The sequence below is a fragment of the Chiloscyllium plagiosum genome, unplaced genomic scaffold (genome assembly GCF_037043375.1).
Source record: "Chiloscyllium plagiosum isolate Xiang-an unplaced genomic scaffold, Cpla_swu_hap1 HiC_scaffold_11, whole genome shotgun sequence".
NCBI lineage: Eukaryota > Metazoa > Chordata > Chondrichthyes > Orectolobiformes > Hemiscylliidae > Chiloscyllium > Chiloscyllium plagiosum.
In genome coordinates this window covers 72896166-72912971 of record NW_028270149.1, presented here as the reverse complement: position 1 = coordinate 72912971, position 16806 = coordinate 72896166, and the positions used below count along the sequence as shown (strand labels likewise).

The following is a 16806-nucleotide window of genomic DNA, read 5'->3' as shown; positions in this document are numbered from 1 at the left end:
CAAGTTTAAAGTCCTAGTGACCACCCTATTTATCCTTTTTATGAGAACACTGGTTCCGGATCGGTTCAGGTGGAGACAGTCCCATTGATACAGATCCCCCTGGTTTTAAAATTGATGCCAGTGTCCCATGAAGCTTTGGTTGGCATGGACCAGTTTAGGTCAAAGGGCATGTCTCCATGCTGTGGGATTCTATGACTCTGTCATTGATTAACAGAAAGGACTCAACGGGCCTTCTGCTCTTACGGCTTATGCAGATGTATGATTTATTTTAATGTAGTGAGTCATTATAATTGACATGCACTTCCTGGGAGAGTGGTGGAAGCAAATTCAGTTTTGGCTTTCAGAAGAGAATTGGATAAGCATTCAAAAGGAAATCATTTGCAAGGTTCAGGGAAATGCTGGGGAATCAATTTAGCTAAATTACATTTGCAGAAAGTAAGCACAAATGGCTGCTTCCTGTATTCAATCTATGATCCTAATAAATTGACCAGGAATCTTTTCATTCCTGTCAGCTTAACTGAAAATATAACTTGTTTTCAATACCACTCTTGCAAAGTTATGATTTTTTTTAACAACTGTTTGGTTAAGAGAAAAAGAATGCCATTGATTATAAGATCTGTTGAAAGTGATAATTGAGAAATTAGAAGTAGAAGCCAACTAAATGCATACTTGTATATTTCCAGAAACTCAGTTGGAGTTTATTGGTTAACTCCAGTTGGATAACTTATTGAGTTCAAGATTGTTTTCCCTCATAATGGGTCATGTATACAAAATGCTGTTTTCATAGTGCAAAACGGATGCCAAATAACATACATACATCTTTCTTTCATCTCCCACCTGCAGTGAGTAGATGTGAACTCTATTTAATACCCCTTAATAGGTACAGTACATGTGGCATGTTGACATTGCAGTATTTCAATCAGACAAATCTGTTGGGTCTGGGTGAATGATAGTCATTCCTTTTGAGTGGTCAAAGGAATAGGATTCTAGAATTAGCCTCTGGTTTAAGTTGACATAATCTATTAAAGAATCTTGCAGGTTTAAATTAATTAGGTGACACGGTGTACGTTTGATAATCTTAGAATTGCTTTTTTGGCTGAGCAGTTCATTACTGATTTGCTTCATCTAACATTTCCTTCCTCTCCCTTTGGCAATTATTAAATTTTGGCTGTAAAGTTATTACTACACAATTTAGTAACAAAACTACAAAAAGTTTGCCTTCCTCCACTCTAATGAGAACCAAGTTCTGTTAGTGCAGAATCAGTTTATATTTTTTCTCTGAATTGTAGTAAAATGAAGTGAATAAGTTTCTCCAATGGCATCTTAATTTGTGTTGAAAGATGAAAGAAATCTACAGTGTTTCTTGAATTGTGTTGGCCATTCAAATTGTGGTATGCTCTGGTCTGCAACAAAACTTTAATTATTTTGTGAAATGTGACCTGTTTATTTTTTACTTGATTTGATATAAAATAAGTTCATGTGACTTCATAAAAATGTGAATCTTGATTCTTTGTATTTTCAGTTTCTATATTTGCTGGTGTTCACTAATAATAAACATACTTACTGTGATAAAACTAGCTCATAATTAGCCAGTGCCACCTGGTGCTGTTTTCACCACGGTGTTGTTCATACATCATATCAGATGTAGAATACCCTTTAAATTTGCATCTAATGCAAATACTTGCTATTTAATCCATCAGAAAGACTGAAGTGAAACTTGTGGATTAAAGTAAATCAATACTTTTCAGTAATCTGAAACAGCGGTTGTGCAGGGCTATATGAACTGACCTCTTACCCCCCTCTCCCAACTCCCTGAAAAAAGAACTCAACCAGACTTTGAGATTAAAATGTACTTGGGCAGGACACATTTTATTGACTGCAGGCTATATTGCTCATTGTGAAAGATCTAATGTAACTATTAGATTGTGTCCTATCGGATGTTAAAATGTATTTGTATGATGACATTGTCTGAATCTGCAGGTGACCTGAGAAATACATGAAACTAAGCAGTTTCATTTGAAAGCAAATACTTAGAACCAAGTAATTTGAATATCTTATTTAAAATAAAACATTATGTGAGGGATATTTCCCCTCTGTCTTTCATTGTTGGTGAGGTATGAATGACAGCTAATTGTATTTGTCTTCTGAAGCATTGTATTGAACAAAAGATCTAAACTGTATTTTTTTTCGGAAAATATACCACGTTTGAAATTAAATACTGAATCAAAATGTTCTTTTTAACAATGTGCTTTATTATACATAGTTATCAATCTGCTAACAGAAAATATATTTTATGCTCTTCTATACATGTATATCTACTATATATTGCAAATATATGTTAAACTGTCCGAAGATACTTCCGGACAATAACAAAACAGGTATGTAATACCCATTGGTTGCCGTGACTCAGAGGCAAGAAGCTAATTATAGATTAGTGATGGATTGATAAATAATCAAACCCTTATTTGATGCCGTGAAAAAGGTGCTCCAGCATGAAATGGGTGAAAAGATTATCCAAGTTGTCTCAATGGCTTTTTATTTTCTCCAGAAGAACAGTATGCCAGGCCACCAGTGGTGAATAGGCCTAGTGCTTTGAGAGTGAGGAAGTGGAAAAAGTTAATAGTTTCTCCAAATTATACTATCAGGGTCAGCCAGTAGTTCCATTTACCAGGATCATGGCCCATATATGTTTACTGTAAAGCTTTGTTAAATTACTGCACATTTATAGAAGGTGCACGGCAGCTAGTTTTTTCTCATTGCAGGCTATACATTTCCATGGGATAATGTAGCTATAATAAAAGCCTTAGTGCAAACTGATCCAAAAGGCCTTGTATTCAACTTTGATTCATATAAGTGCTTACTTAACATCCAACCTGGATTGCGTTTTTGACATACGTTTTATGGCTTGTTCTCCTTAACCTTGGGTATCAAGATTATCACTTTTTTTCACAATAGGAAATTACTGCATTTCTGGGTGCCATCCCAAACTGGATTGGGCTCACATGTTATTCCACCTTGATACATTGAAAGAGACCACTATTTACGTCACTGCCTTTTGAGTGTTGGAGTGGTCGCAAATAGTGAAGCCACTGTTGGTCTTAAAGCAACGTAGTATTAGTTTACTTCTAATTGACTTTTGTCTTGCACATTTTTCACCTGTTCCCAAGCCCACTCTTAATATCCATTAATATCTTAAATGTGTGCTCAGTTGGATTATTCATGTTGGAGACAAAATGTAATATTTGTCCCCTTTGTCCTTTTAGTCCTGTAAGTTGGAATATCATTTCGTGCCAGTGCATTAACTTTTGCAAGCACTCAAATAACTACAAAATGCCCTGTTGGATGAAGTTAGTTATCTTATAATTGCATCAGAAATGTAAAAGGTCGTACGGTGAAGCCAGAGTAGCACAAAGGTACGTTACCTGCTCGCAAAGGTATATTGCGCTTTGGGAAATTCAGCAGTGGGTGACATTGCTAGCTGTCTGTTTCTGCTCCTCGTCAGGAAGGTGAGTGAGTATGCCGTTCATGTGTTTCATTCAGTTGTTGCAAATCAAAAATCATACTTTTGAGGCTTGCTTGCCTAGTTTTGCGCACTCAGCTTTTTGAACTTTCTTTTCAACAACAGTTCCTGGACTGGACAATGAAACTAAGTAAACAACTGGAATTATTACACCCTGGAACTGTCCAGGAATGTCCAGGTTTATGGCTGGTTAGGGATTTGGTTGTTTTGGATGTTGTTTGGAAAAGTTAGTTGGGGTGTAGCCTGCCAAGACACAAACTACCCAACACATTCTTTCCCAAATTTTTAAGAAACCTTTTTGGAAGTATGAGAGCTGAAACAACTGATGCAACTGTTCTCCTGAGTAAATTCTGGAAGGCCTCATTGTCCATCTAAGTGTACCAGGATGCAAGATGGAAAGCCATCTGGAACATTACAGTCTCATCCTTTTTTTTTCAAAATTGATTATAACTTAACTGAAGTTTTATTTAAAGTTAATCATTGCAGAAAAAGTTTCTTTTTTTAAACAGGTATGCGCAAATGACAATGCGGTCGCTCAGCGATTAGCACTGCTGCCTCGCAGCGCCAGGGAGCTGGGTTCAATTCCAGCCTCGGATGACAGTCTGTGTAGAGTTTGCATGTTCTCCCCATGTCTGTGTGGCCACCTTTGGGTTTTCCATTTTCTTCCCACAGCCCAAAGATGTGTAAGTTCGGTGGACTGACCATGCACAATAAGGTGGACACTGAGTCTGGGTGGGGTGCTCTTCAGAGGGTCGATGCAGAATTGATGGGCTGAATAACTTGGTTTTGTGCGATTCAGTGATTCTATGACATGGTTATTTCGAAGGGTTGATAATTACTTTCATATTTCAGACTGTTATAAAGCCTTGAATCTTTGTTGTTATGTCTCTATTTTAATAAAAGAATAATTTTGTTTATTAAAGAAACGTGGTTTACCTTGTATTCTGAAACTAGTATAGATAAAGTATATTTTTCTGGAAAAAGGCACATTTAGCTTGACTTGAGCACATCAGGACAACAAAGGGAAAGTATGGTCTGTATGAGAGGAAAGTGCTGCTTGATTGGCAAGTGGACTGATTAGTAGATGTGTTGCCATGGAAAATACACCAGTAAGTGATGGCTGACTGCCAAGTCTTCTTTGAATTTTAAATTAGGCAAGTTGACTCTGGTCAAGGCATTAGCAGAGAATGGCTAGCACTAATTTTGAGTTGGAACAAGTGCAATGTGTATACATCTTGCTGTCTAAATACAGCTTATCTGCAAAGAACAAGATTTTTCTTGCCTGTACTGCAAACTGTATATATCAAGTGCACCATATTACAAAACTGATAATCCTGAATTGGTTGGAATAAGAATGAAGAAAACCCCTCTTGTTCTAGAACATGGTGAGCAACAACCGGCGCACGTCAGCTTCAGAATACCAGAAGCACTAACACAGAAAAACCAACTCCAGAAAGCTACAAGCATATCAGGAGCAGCTTATCAAAAAGAAAAACCCAATGCCAGTCAGCGGTTTCCCATATTCTTACACTCATCCGCTTATACATTTCCACCGATGTCATTTGAGCAAATTAAATCCCCATTGAGGGGCTAAAGCTTGCACTTCAGTTTGGGTATAGTGAAGCTGGTCAGGGAAATGACAGAAATGCAAGATCAGATCCAAACTTAAAACACTTTTTCTGGTTCAATGAACCATTTGTTTAAAATGGCTGTAAAAGTTGCATCTAATAATATGCATTGTATTAAAAAATACCATTCCTCTTTAAACTTTTTGTTACATTCCCATTGTTAAGACTGATCTGCAGTTCTTTCAGGAGCAATTCTTGCCACAAAATAGCATCTGTCTGTAGTGGTCATGATGGTGATCTCATGGTCCATTGATCTATTCAAGATATGGCAATTACTGTTCCTTTGACTTGGGTGTTCTGCAGGAGAATATATCACCATTTGCAAAGTGAAGGAAATGTCAGGCAGTCAAATCTGCTATAGCTAATTACTGAATGCACCCTGACTGTGAAGAGTAAATCACTGGCTATCTTCCAGCAGACGACAAGAATGCAAGATTAGAGCCAAGTTCAGAGCAGCATAACTTTGCTTGCTAATGGGACTACAGAGTGTAAATAAACCACTAACCCTTGACCTAACAATTGTTGTTCAGTCCTTCAGGAAGAGTCCTCAAAAAGACTTGTAATTACCCCTTTGGGACAGGATCGCTTGTACCTACTAGAAATGTATCTAGAGAATGATTCTAGCTGGCAACAGGTCAGAATTCCTGAAGAAACTACATTAACACTTTACAAATAGGAGAGGGGCAGGACAGATTAAAAATTAGCATCTTATTTCGCTTTTTAATGTTAGCTGAAAAACTTTGTACATAATCTTTGCCAACTTACCTTAGCAGATGACACAGGATGGACAGATGTTGAGGAATCTGGGAGGCTGCAGAAGGACTTGAACAGGCTCGGAGAGTGGGCAAAGAAGTTGCAGATGAAATACAGCGAGGGAAAGTGAGAGATTGTGCACGTTGTTAGGAAGAATAGAGGCATAGATTATTTTCTAAATGGGGAAAGACTTTGGAAATCTGCAAAGGGACTTGGGAGTTCTAGCTCACAATTCTCTTGAGATTAAGAGAATTCCATTTGGTAGTCAGGAAGACAATGTTAGCATTTGTTTCAACAGGACGAGAATACAAGAGCAGGGGTGTAATGCTGAGCATGTGGTAGGCTCTCATCAGATCACATTTGGAATATTGTGAGCAGTTTTGGACCCCGTATCTAAGGAAGATGTGCTGGCTGTAGAGGAGATCCAGGCGTGATTCACAAGAATGATCTCTGGGTTGAAGGACTTATCATATGAGGAGCAGCTAAGGAGTCTAGATCTGTACTTGGAGTTTAGAAGGCTGAAGGGGAATCTGGTTGAAACTTAAAGAAACTAAGAGGCTTGGATAAAATGGACATGGAGAACATGTTTCCAATTGTAGGAGAGACTAGGACATTGAGGGCGCAACCTCAGTGAGGGGACATCCGTTTCAAATTGAGGTGGAATTTCTTCAGAGGGTGGTTATTCTATGGAACACATTGCTGCAGAAGGCTGTGGAGACCAAGTCATTGAGTATATTTAAGACAGGTTCTTGATTAGTAAGAGGATCAAAGGTTAGGAGGAGGAGGTAGGAGGATGGAGTTGAGAAACGCACTAGTCATGATCAAAAGGCACATCAGACTCAGTCGGCTGAATGGCCTAATTCTACTCCTGTATCTATGGTCTTGTGTTCTTAACGGAGATAAAGACAATCAGATTTTTAAATCTGTCTTAATTTTTTTGCAGCCTATGTATTTTTTAATGATGCAAAGCCTGAATTCTTCATCATTTCTCAACTCCAATACTAGGGATCAGTTTTGTTTGTGCTGCTTATGCTTGAATTGGCCCTTACATGTGGTAATGAGCAGTTTTGCAGTTCACCAAATTATGACACAGGTTCATTTGGCATGACTGTATGTTTAGTATAAACTGATTTTAACATAATACCCCATTGCTGTTTCTTCGTGCCAGCTGAAATTTTTTGTACATGGTCAATGATTGGTCAGCTAGTCCTTCAAGTTTCTTTTGAACTTCTTCCTCAACTGGTTTTAGGTAAATATTAAGTGGCATAACTCCTACTGCCCTATCCAGTGTGCATGCAGTGCCTTTATTTGTTTGAATGAGACTTTGTTTTCACTGATCAGCGATGTTCACTGTTTAGGTCTCTTTTTGTCTTTTGAGTTAGATTGCTGGGATGAGAGATTTAATTAGGCTGATGCTAAGATGAAATACTTAGGTGTCTTGTCTTTTTATTACTTTTGAAGATCACTAAGTCGAATTATCTGAATATTTGCCAGAATCATAAATGTATAAGGTAACAGTGGAAATAAATGAGCACTAATGTTTGTTTATTTCTTAACATTAAAAATTCAGTCTTAATCTCTCGTTCATTGATTTATGCAAAACTGGAGGGTAGTTTAAATATTTGCCTTTTGATTATGGCATAAAACAATATGAAATCTCTTTAGTTGCTGATGTCAAAGGAGGGTTGAAAAGGAAATTGAGTGTGCAGAAGTAGGTTTCCTCTTTACTGACTTTATTTTCCTGAGTTTAGGAAATTGAATTGAGAATGAGTAACCTGCGTTCCAACTCCTGTTGTCATAATTAGCTGCGTTTAAGAATTTTCAGATTAACCTTTGTTGAGCTGATTTACAAATTTTTTTTAATAACCTAAACAGAAGAAAAGTACAAGGAATGCTGAGTACTCCGGCCAGACTGAACATATAATGATAATATGCCAAGCTATGATCTCTGAGGTTATGATACACTGACATTCAAACCTGAAGGCGGTTCAAAGCAAAGTTATTGAACTGGGCCCAAAGAGCTGAGAATTGATCTATGGAAAAAGAAGTTTAGACCTATCTATTTTAAACAGAGAAAGCTAGCTTTGAGCTAATCTTAGCATTATAATATTTAGTAGATGGTCTGACAGAAAAATTCAAAGCATTGCTCCAAATTAAAACAAATGTGAATATAACTTCTAATTAATGTCAATAAATACTTGACACTGAATAACTAATACCAATAGAATTCTTTGGGTGAAGAATTAGGTAAAACACTGAAATTACTTGATGGATATTTGCATTTATGAAAATAACAATGCCAGATCTTTTAGGGCAAATGAGTTAAAATGAGGTAAATTGTCATCTCCATTCAGATATTGTGCAAAATATCAGTGCAAAACAAGCTGATATTGATAGATTATCAGTCTCCTTTGAATGGAGATTGATACCTTAATATTAGATACCATAGCAATAAAACTTCGGCAGACAATTTTTAATTTTGAAAAGTCAGTAAGTTCAATATTTTAGTCACTATTTATATAAATTTAAATTTATTGTGATTTGTTGACAGGGAGAGTAAAAGCATTGCTATCAATGAATGAACATTCCAGTGATAATGGCAGAGCAGCCTCCCATGGAATCTACTCTAATGAATGATGTTCCACTTCTACCTCATATAGTCAATGGGGACAGCGGACAACAGGTGAGTGCTGAACTAAAAGCACTGGGATCTTCTCTTAGAAATTGAAAGCTTCACTTTATCCAAATGTAATGCAGGAGCTAACAAAGCTTAATTCATAATAAGCAAACTTGAACCTAATTGTTTAGTATATATGTCAAGGATACCTGTTCCTAATTGGATATAGGATTTTCAAACTCATTTGCATAATTGCTTTATGTAAACAGTTTTGCATCCACCTAAATATTTTGTTTGCCTTCAAGGTGTTCATGAGAATAGTCCTTGTGACAGATATGAGGTTCTGTTTTTTGTAGTTGGGTAACATTATTTTATTTCAGACTCAAAAGATATACTTTAAAGATCTCAGTTGCACTTTTCACTACAAATCCAAGGTCATGATGAACACCATACGATGAAGGAACATAAGTAGACCGTTTAGAACATCAACTGTGCTTCACTATTCAGTGATATCATAGCTGATCTGATAACCCTCAGTTCCATTTTGCTGTTTCCCATATCCCTTGATTCCCTTAACAATTGAAAGTCTATGTATCTCAGCTTTAGTATTCTTAACGCACAGCCTCAGCAGCTCTGTCTCCTTGCCTTTGTCTTAAATGTGCTCTCACCTTGGTTAGAGCTTATGCTTTCTGATCCTAAACAAACCCACAAGGGGTAATGACTTCTCCACATCTACCCTGTCAAACCCTTGAATAATATTTTATGTTTCAATAAGATTGCCTCTCATTCTTCTAAACTCCAGTGAGTACAGATCAAATTTACTCAACCACTCCTTGTAAGAAAATCTCTTCTCACCCAGAATCAACCGAGTATTCCTTCTCTGGACTGTCTCCAATGATAATATATCTTTCCTTAGATAAAGGAAATAAGCTGTTTACACTACCTGTGATAATATTATGAGGCCACTGCTTCCCCACTACCTACAGTAATGTTCTAAGGACCCAGGTTCTGCCATGGCAGATGGTGGAATTTGAATTCCATTGTAAAAAGAAACAAATCTGGAATTAAGAGTTTAACAATGACCACAAATCTATTGTTGATTGTTGGAAAAACCTATATGCTTCACTAATGTCTTTTAGGAAAGGAAACTGCATTCTGCCTGGTCTGGCCAAAATGTGACTCCAGACCCACAGCAATGTGGTTGATGCTTAACTGTGCTCTGAGCAATTAGGGATGGGCAAGAAATGCTGGCCTAGCCACCAGCACCCTCATCCTATAAATGAATATTTTTAAGAGTGTGTTCAAAGTTTGTGAAAAGATTTGTAGCTCGGGTGCTCGTTGTTGTGGTTCTGTTCGCCGAGCTGGGAATTTGTGTTGCAGACGTTTCGACCCCTGTCTAGGTGACATCCTCAGTGCTTGGGAGCCTCCAGTGAAGCGCTTCTGTGATCTTTCCTCCGGCATTTGTAGTGGTTTGAATCTGCCGCTTCCTGTTGTCAGTTCCAGCTGTCCGTTGCATTGGCCAGTATGTTGGATCCAGGTCGATGTGCTTATTGATTGAATCTGTGGATGAGTGCCATGCCTCTAGGAATTCCCTGGCTGTTCTGTTTGGCCAAAATTAGTAAAGAAATGTAGCTATAAATTTGCTTTAATAAACATTTTGAATTGTTTACTAGTTTCTGACCTATTCACAGATTATAGATATGCAGTAAATTCTAATCCATTAAAGCCAACGAAAATTATTACAGTATTTTTGTGCTAATATGTATGGAGAACATCAGATACTCGAGAATGTAAAGCTACAATTCAATTGAGGGATTGAAGTAACTTGGTTTTATGATTCAGAGGATTTCACTAGTTTGGGTACTGTTGTACCTATAAGGATGTGGTACTGCAACTTTAGTGTGACTCAGGTGTTTGAGGGATTTTAGTTTGGTTGTGCTTGTGCAGTTTACTAGGCTGACTTTTTCCCTTTTGGATAGTATAGGCTAAGGCTGCCTATTAGACTTATTTATCGTGATTGCACTTGAACTTTCTTTTGGACCTCTCACGTGCACAAGAAACCTTTCTGTTGCAAAGTTGAAAATTTGATCCTTGAAGAAGAATTTCTTTTATCTGCCTTGAATGGCAACTCTCTTGTTTATGGATCTGCATTGGAACTTTTATTTCATTGGAACATGACAAGAAAAATGGTCTCCTAGATTCTGTCATTTTAGGTATAGAATACTACATCCAGACTAAAGTTGTATGTTAGCATCATGTGCTATTTCTTTAAATATGAAGGACATGGGTGATCAGGGTTTTCTCAAAAAATGCCATGCATGCAGTGAATTGTCAGTTAATCATAGTCATACAGTATTGAAACAGACCTTTGGGTCCAACTAGTCCATGCCAAACAGACATCCCAATCTGATCTAGTCCCCTTTGCCAGCATTTGCCCTATATCCCTCTAAACCCTTCCTATTCATATACCCATCCTGATACCTTTTTTAAATATTGTAATTGTACCAGCCTCTACCACTTCGTGGTCACCTTTATCTGTATGCTTCCCAAGGTAGCCTCAGCAACTGCTGTTACTTTCATAGCATTACTTTGGGCAATAATGCAAGATCGACATTTGTGGTAAAAAAAAAATCTTTATAACTGGTTTAAGCATGTTGGTGTTTTTTTCCAATTATATACAAATATCTTCCTGGCTTTATATGTAATCTTGAAGCTAATCAATGTTTGGCTTTTCAAAGTACGATTCCTGGTTGATACGAAGGCTTTAAACAAGGATACTTTCTTTGTCTTTGCCAGTGCTACAACAAAGGTAAATAAGTAAGCTTTTACCTTAAACTATTCCTAGATGCCTGTCAACAGAGTTCATAAAGGACAAAGTCTAGATCAACTATTTATCTGTTTTTCGCTGTCCTGTTTATACTTCAGCAAGCTAATGACTTATTATTGAGCTTCGTTCAACCAGGTCAGACTCTGGGAGACTACACTGATCTTTGAACCATGTTTTTGTTGATCGTTTGGATCTTTTGATCTTCCTCTATCAATGAGTGAAGTAGTCCAGAATCTTCAGTGCCCGTTTGATGTTTAACAGTTAGGGACAAATAGAGGACCCTAAGCTGTCATCTTAATTTTATATTGCAGGTTTTGAGTTTTTTATAGAACTTTTTTTAAATAGAATCCCTACGCTATAGAAACAGGCCATTAACCCAACAAGTCCACACCAGCCCTTTGAAGATTAACCCACCCAGACCCATTCCCCTATATTTACCCTGACTAATGCACCTAACCTAGGCATCCCTCAACACTATGGGCAATTTAGTATGGCCAATTTACCTGACCTGCACATCTTTGGAACCGGTGCACCCTGTGGAAACCCATACAGACACGGGGAGAATGTGCAAACTCCACACAGACAATCGCCGGAGGGTGGAATTGAATCTGGGTCCCTGGAGCTGTGAGGCAGCAGTGCTAACCACTGTGCCCCCCCATGGTGTTTATTGTTTTTCGTTTATTGTTATTATTGCTTTAAAGTAAACTGTAGGGTCTTTGCAATGATTTATTACTTCAAAGCATATTAATAAGCTGTGAAATATTATAATTCTTAGTGCACCCTAATTTAAAATTCTTATGGTCCATTGTTGTAACCTGATGAGTACAGGTGGGGTGGTCAATGCTAATTTGTTATCAGTTGTAGAGATCAAGAATTTATAATGAATATACTTTGTGTAACTCATGGCTAGTTATGCATCTTGGAGATCATTATCTTTTATTGCTTTATGGATAATGCCAGTATTTGACTTTTGGAATACGGTCAGAAATGGACCACCTTACAGGCAAAAGAAAATCTATATGAAATTCATCAGAATCATAAGTAGGAAATATTCTAGTTTAGTATTAGGGGTGGGATTGTGAATCACATTTAAGTTTCTTGAATAAACTAACCAAGAATGTATCAACTGGTTTAATATTCCTTACAAACATTTAAAGAGACATTATCAACAGAAGAGAGATGTGGGATGATGTTCCTTCTATTCACCTTTTAACTTCAGAAAGTTGTATTTTTCAAGCAATGTTTTTAACCCCTTGAGTACTGTGACTTTTTAAAATAAAACAGCTTCAGGTTGTTCAAAAATGTTCAGTTTTTAATAACAAGCTGTGTTTTTGTCATGTGACTATGCTGTCCAAGTTCTGCATTGTCCACAAATGATTTGATGTCGCAAGCCTTTATCACACATCAGCACTCCAGATATGAATGTCCTCCAGATGTGTTTGTGTATTTCCATCTTCCTTCATAAATTTTACAGGCATATGATGAGATCATAACAGAATCAAAAACGTTAGCCCCCTACAGGTAGGCATCGGAGAAATTTGCATCGGAAAATTGTAGTAACATTGCAAAAGTATTTGGTTTGTGTTCACAATGGAAAACTCATATCACGTAAAGGAACCAAGAAGCTAATAAGAGTGAAAAACTTAACAGAAGAACATTATTGAGAGAAATCTAATGGACTAAAAGCCAGCCAATACCTATGATCTTGTTGAATGTATCAGAGTTTTAAAGAAGGTAGTCATATAGATAGCAGATGCACTAGTTGTGATTTCTAAAAGTCTTTAGAAATCTTTAGTTCCTTGTATACTGTGACAGTTTAGGGGAAGCAGTTTCATGTTGGTAGTATTATTTGTTTGGTAATCCATAACACCAGGCTAATTTTCCTAGGGTAGGAGCATGAATCCCACCATTGCAGATAAGATTTGAATTCAATAAAAACAATCTGGAATTTAAAAAAAAGTCTAATGACCCTGTGCCAATGTTGATTGTCATTAACAACCCCGTTGATTCATTTTTGACCTTTAGGGAAGAAAATCTACCATGCTTACCTGATGTATGACCTACATGTGACTCCATAACCACAGTAATGCTCTTGACTCTTCCATGCCCTCTGAGCAATTAGGGAGAGGCAGTAAATACTGTTCTGTACAGTAGTGCACTCATTCCATGAACAAATAAAAATTGCTGAAATCTATTATTAAGTAATCTGAAACTATGCATATAGAAAATCTCAGCATGAGGAGACAGGGTCGACATGGTGTTTTGGAAGACCTGCCCAAAATGTCGACTCTCCAGCCCCTCAGATGCTGCCTGACCTGCTGTGCTTTTCCAGCGCCACACGTTTTGACTTTTATGGAAGACCAATCACGTTTGACAAATGTCATTTTGAGGATGTCACTGGTAGTATCAGCATAAGGGAGCCAATAGTTTTCATATGCTTGGATTTCCAAGAGTCTTTTGTGATGAAGTACCATACAAACACTTAATATGTAAAATAAAAGTTCCTGGAGTTGCTCGAAGTTCGTGTATGCAAAATTTGTTAACTAACTGAAATTAGAGTGTGGAGATACATGGAGTATTTTCAAGTTTGTAGATTATAACTAATGGAATGCCACAAGGATTGTGCCAGAACCTCCACTATTTGTAGTCTATATAAATGACTTAGCAACATTGAAAATAATGCAAAACTAACAAAGGTATAAGTGTGAGTAGGTGTAATTGATGTAGACAGTTTAAGTGAATGGGCGATATGGTTTGACGAGTTGTAATGTGTACTCTGGTCTAGGCGACTGAAGTGTTATGCTTGCAGGTGATGTATTTCATAGTATAGTTAAAGCTTGGAATTGTAGGTGAAGCGTAGGTTGGCATTCCCAAACTTGCCTGTATATTTATAATGAAATAAATTCACTTTTCCAACCAAATTACTTAATAGAACAGAAAAATTCCTGAACAATGTACGCCTGAGATATTACCTTACTAAATCTGACCAGGTGAAGGGATAACATTTAAGAACGATTAATTTATCATTGTGAGTTTTATCTAAAAATTATCATTTTCTGTTGCAAAGGGCAAATCATCAAAAAACTTTGATTTTTTTTGTTGGTGTTTTCAAAAGCATGCCAACCTGCCTATTGAAAATTAGAAAAAGATGGAGGATCAAGAGGCTAAGGGAGGTGATCTCAGAGGAGTAAGACTCTTTGAAGGTAGATGGGTAAATGGCTATGAAAGAAATTTGGAAGTGTCAAAGTTAATATTGATGTTTGGTCTAAGGTTTATGAAATGAAGTTTGAGCCATTGCATGGTTGAAACTTTCTGTAAATTTCGTGTTAACTGTAGTCTCTGACAATGTTCAGTCAATTTAAAATCAGTTTTACAGAAATAGAAATTTGTTTTTCAAAAGTTGTTCAATACTAAAATATGAGTTTGAAACAAGCGCATTGAACCATACCATGCCCCCCCCACCCCCCTCTCAGTTGAGAAGCAGCTGAAATGGCAATGCATATTTGCGGGAGAGGCTAAAAAAAGGTTGAATTGAACTAATCAGGGGTTGTACTGTAAGGGATTGAGATTGCCTGGCAATTTGTGAATTTGAAGCTGGTTTTGAGAATAATACAGCCATTCATTTAACCACATCAATAAAGCTGAGCTTATTTCTTGGATTCACGATCAGTTTTATGGTTAGATATAAATAACTTATCAACTGGTTTATGACATTATGTTTTGAAATTTAAATTTTAGTATTTTGAATTTAGTAGTTTTGGGAAAAGTAGTGGATATTCTGGCAGTGAAGGATTCCATTTTATTTAATTAGGGAAGCTGTCATTGTTCATGTCCAGTGATTAGTGTTTTAATTGAATGTTTGTTTAAAGATCTTATTTCCAATTGAAGAGCGTGAGAGGCAATGAGCTGCTCAGTGCCATCTGGTAGTGATACGCTAAATTGATATTGATCTTTATTATTTGTTTGATAAATAAATTTTTAACATTTCATCTGCTGCCTGCAAAATTATAAACATGACTGATGGTTTGAAGCAGCTGAAAAGTTTATAAATGTAGTTTATAGGTTTTGTCTTTAAAAAATCTCATCAGTATTATTGTAGTCTGAACAATGCAAAATCAAATCTACTCCTGAAAATGTTGATCAGTGATCAGGTATAAATGCTAGTTTTAAATACAGAAGGACCTGATAGAAATGGGTATGATTGGGAGACGTAGAATGGATAGAAAGATACTTTTTTCCATTTATAGAGGGGGGGTCAATCACCAAGGGTCATAGATTCTAAGGTAAGAGATAGAAGGCTAAGAAGGGAGATGAGAAATCTTTTCACCCAGAGTGGTGGGAGTCTGCAGTATACTGCCTGAAAGGGTAGGTGTTCCAGAAATCCTTAACACTTGGGCAGGGTTTAAATATTCACTTGCATTGCCACAGTCTTCAGGATTATAGGTCAAGCACTGGAAATGGGATTAATGATCTTTGACTAGCACCAACATACTGGGCTGAATGGCCTTCTGCACTGTAAATGTCTAATCTATGAAGTCACCATTACTTTTAATACATTAAAGACTCATCTTGCTTAAATTTGGCTTGAATGTTGCTTCTCTTGTAATGTGACACTGCTGAGTGTCAGGCCTCAATTCAATTCTGTCTGTAAAAAGGCTTTAAAAAACTGCTTCCTAATTTATCCTTGTTTCTTAATGTAATTAAAACAGTCAAAGTAAAATTTAGTGAACTGGTTAAATGTTCGATTAATCAGCATCTTTTAACAGAAAATTACTGTTGGGGAGGGGTTACTAGAGCTATGGCAATTGATTTTTAGAAATCATATTTAACAAAATTAATAAGCCCTTAATTATTGCAGCATTTGTCCTATACAATATGTATAAACGTAGGTTCACCTCTGGGAAGTAGATGTTATCTCTTTAAAGACCTTTTAATACTGCCATCAACAGTTAGATTATATTCTTACATTTTGTAATTTTGCTTAAAAAGCTTCATTGCTCTTTATTGTGGTATGCTGAATGTTCTTTTAATTTTAGTAGTTTAATTTCCAGTTAATTGTAGATCACTTTTTAAATGAAATATTTAGATTTGGCAGTCTGTAGATCAAGAAAGGTCTGTGACCTTTGATCAAAAAATTGGAACAGATTAGAATTGTCATGGGTTTGAGCAAGTGAATAGAATAGAATATGCTTTATTGTCACATGTTCTCCACTGTAGGAGTACATGGAAAAGCTTTTACAAGGTCTGCCTCATGATGCCATCTTTAATTGCCAGTGCCTAGGCACAAATCATGAATACAACCAAGGAATAAAAGTAGTTGCATTACTTTACCCGAGTTGAAAAATAAATTTAAAATAGGACATCATTAAAGGGTTGACACAGTGTGAGATATTGTGTTCTAGGCTATGTTTATTAACTTACTCACCAGCTCACTATATTCATTAATATCAGGTTCTTGTTC

The 16806-nt window shown here is 36.7% G+C and overlaps 1 protein-coding gene across 5 annotated transcripts in view; it reads left to right on the top strand.

The window, feature by feature from the left end:
- LOC122557122 (fibronectin type-III domain-containing protein 3A-like) overlaps positions 1 to 16806 on the top strand; it is a 153702-nt gene that overhangs the window by 54634 nt on the left and 82262 nt on the right. For 4 of the 5 annotated variants that reach the window (XM_043704459.2, XM_043704456.2, XM_087992165.1 and 1 more), the window contains exon 2: positions 8453 to 8584. The exons of the other annotated variant lie outside the window; for it this stretch is intronic. In XM_043704459.2, the coding sequence (XP_043560394.1) occupies positions 8565 to 8584 (20 nt within the window). In that variant the 5' untranslated portion in view covers positions 8453 to 8564. The remainder of the gene's footprint in view (positions 1 to 8452; positions 8585 to 16806) is intronic. 5 annotated transcript variants of the gene reach the window in all.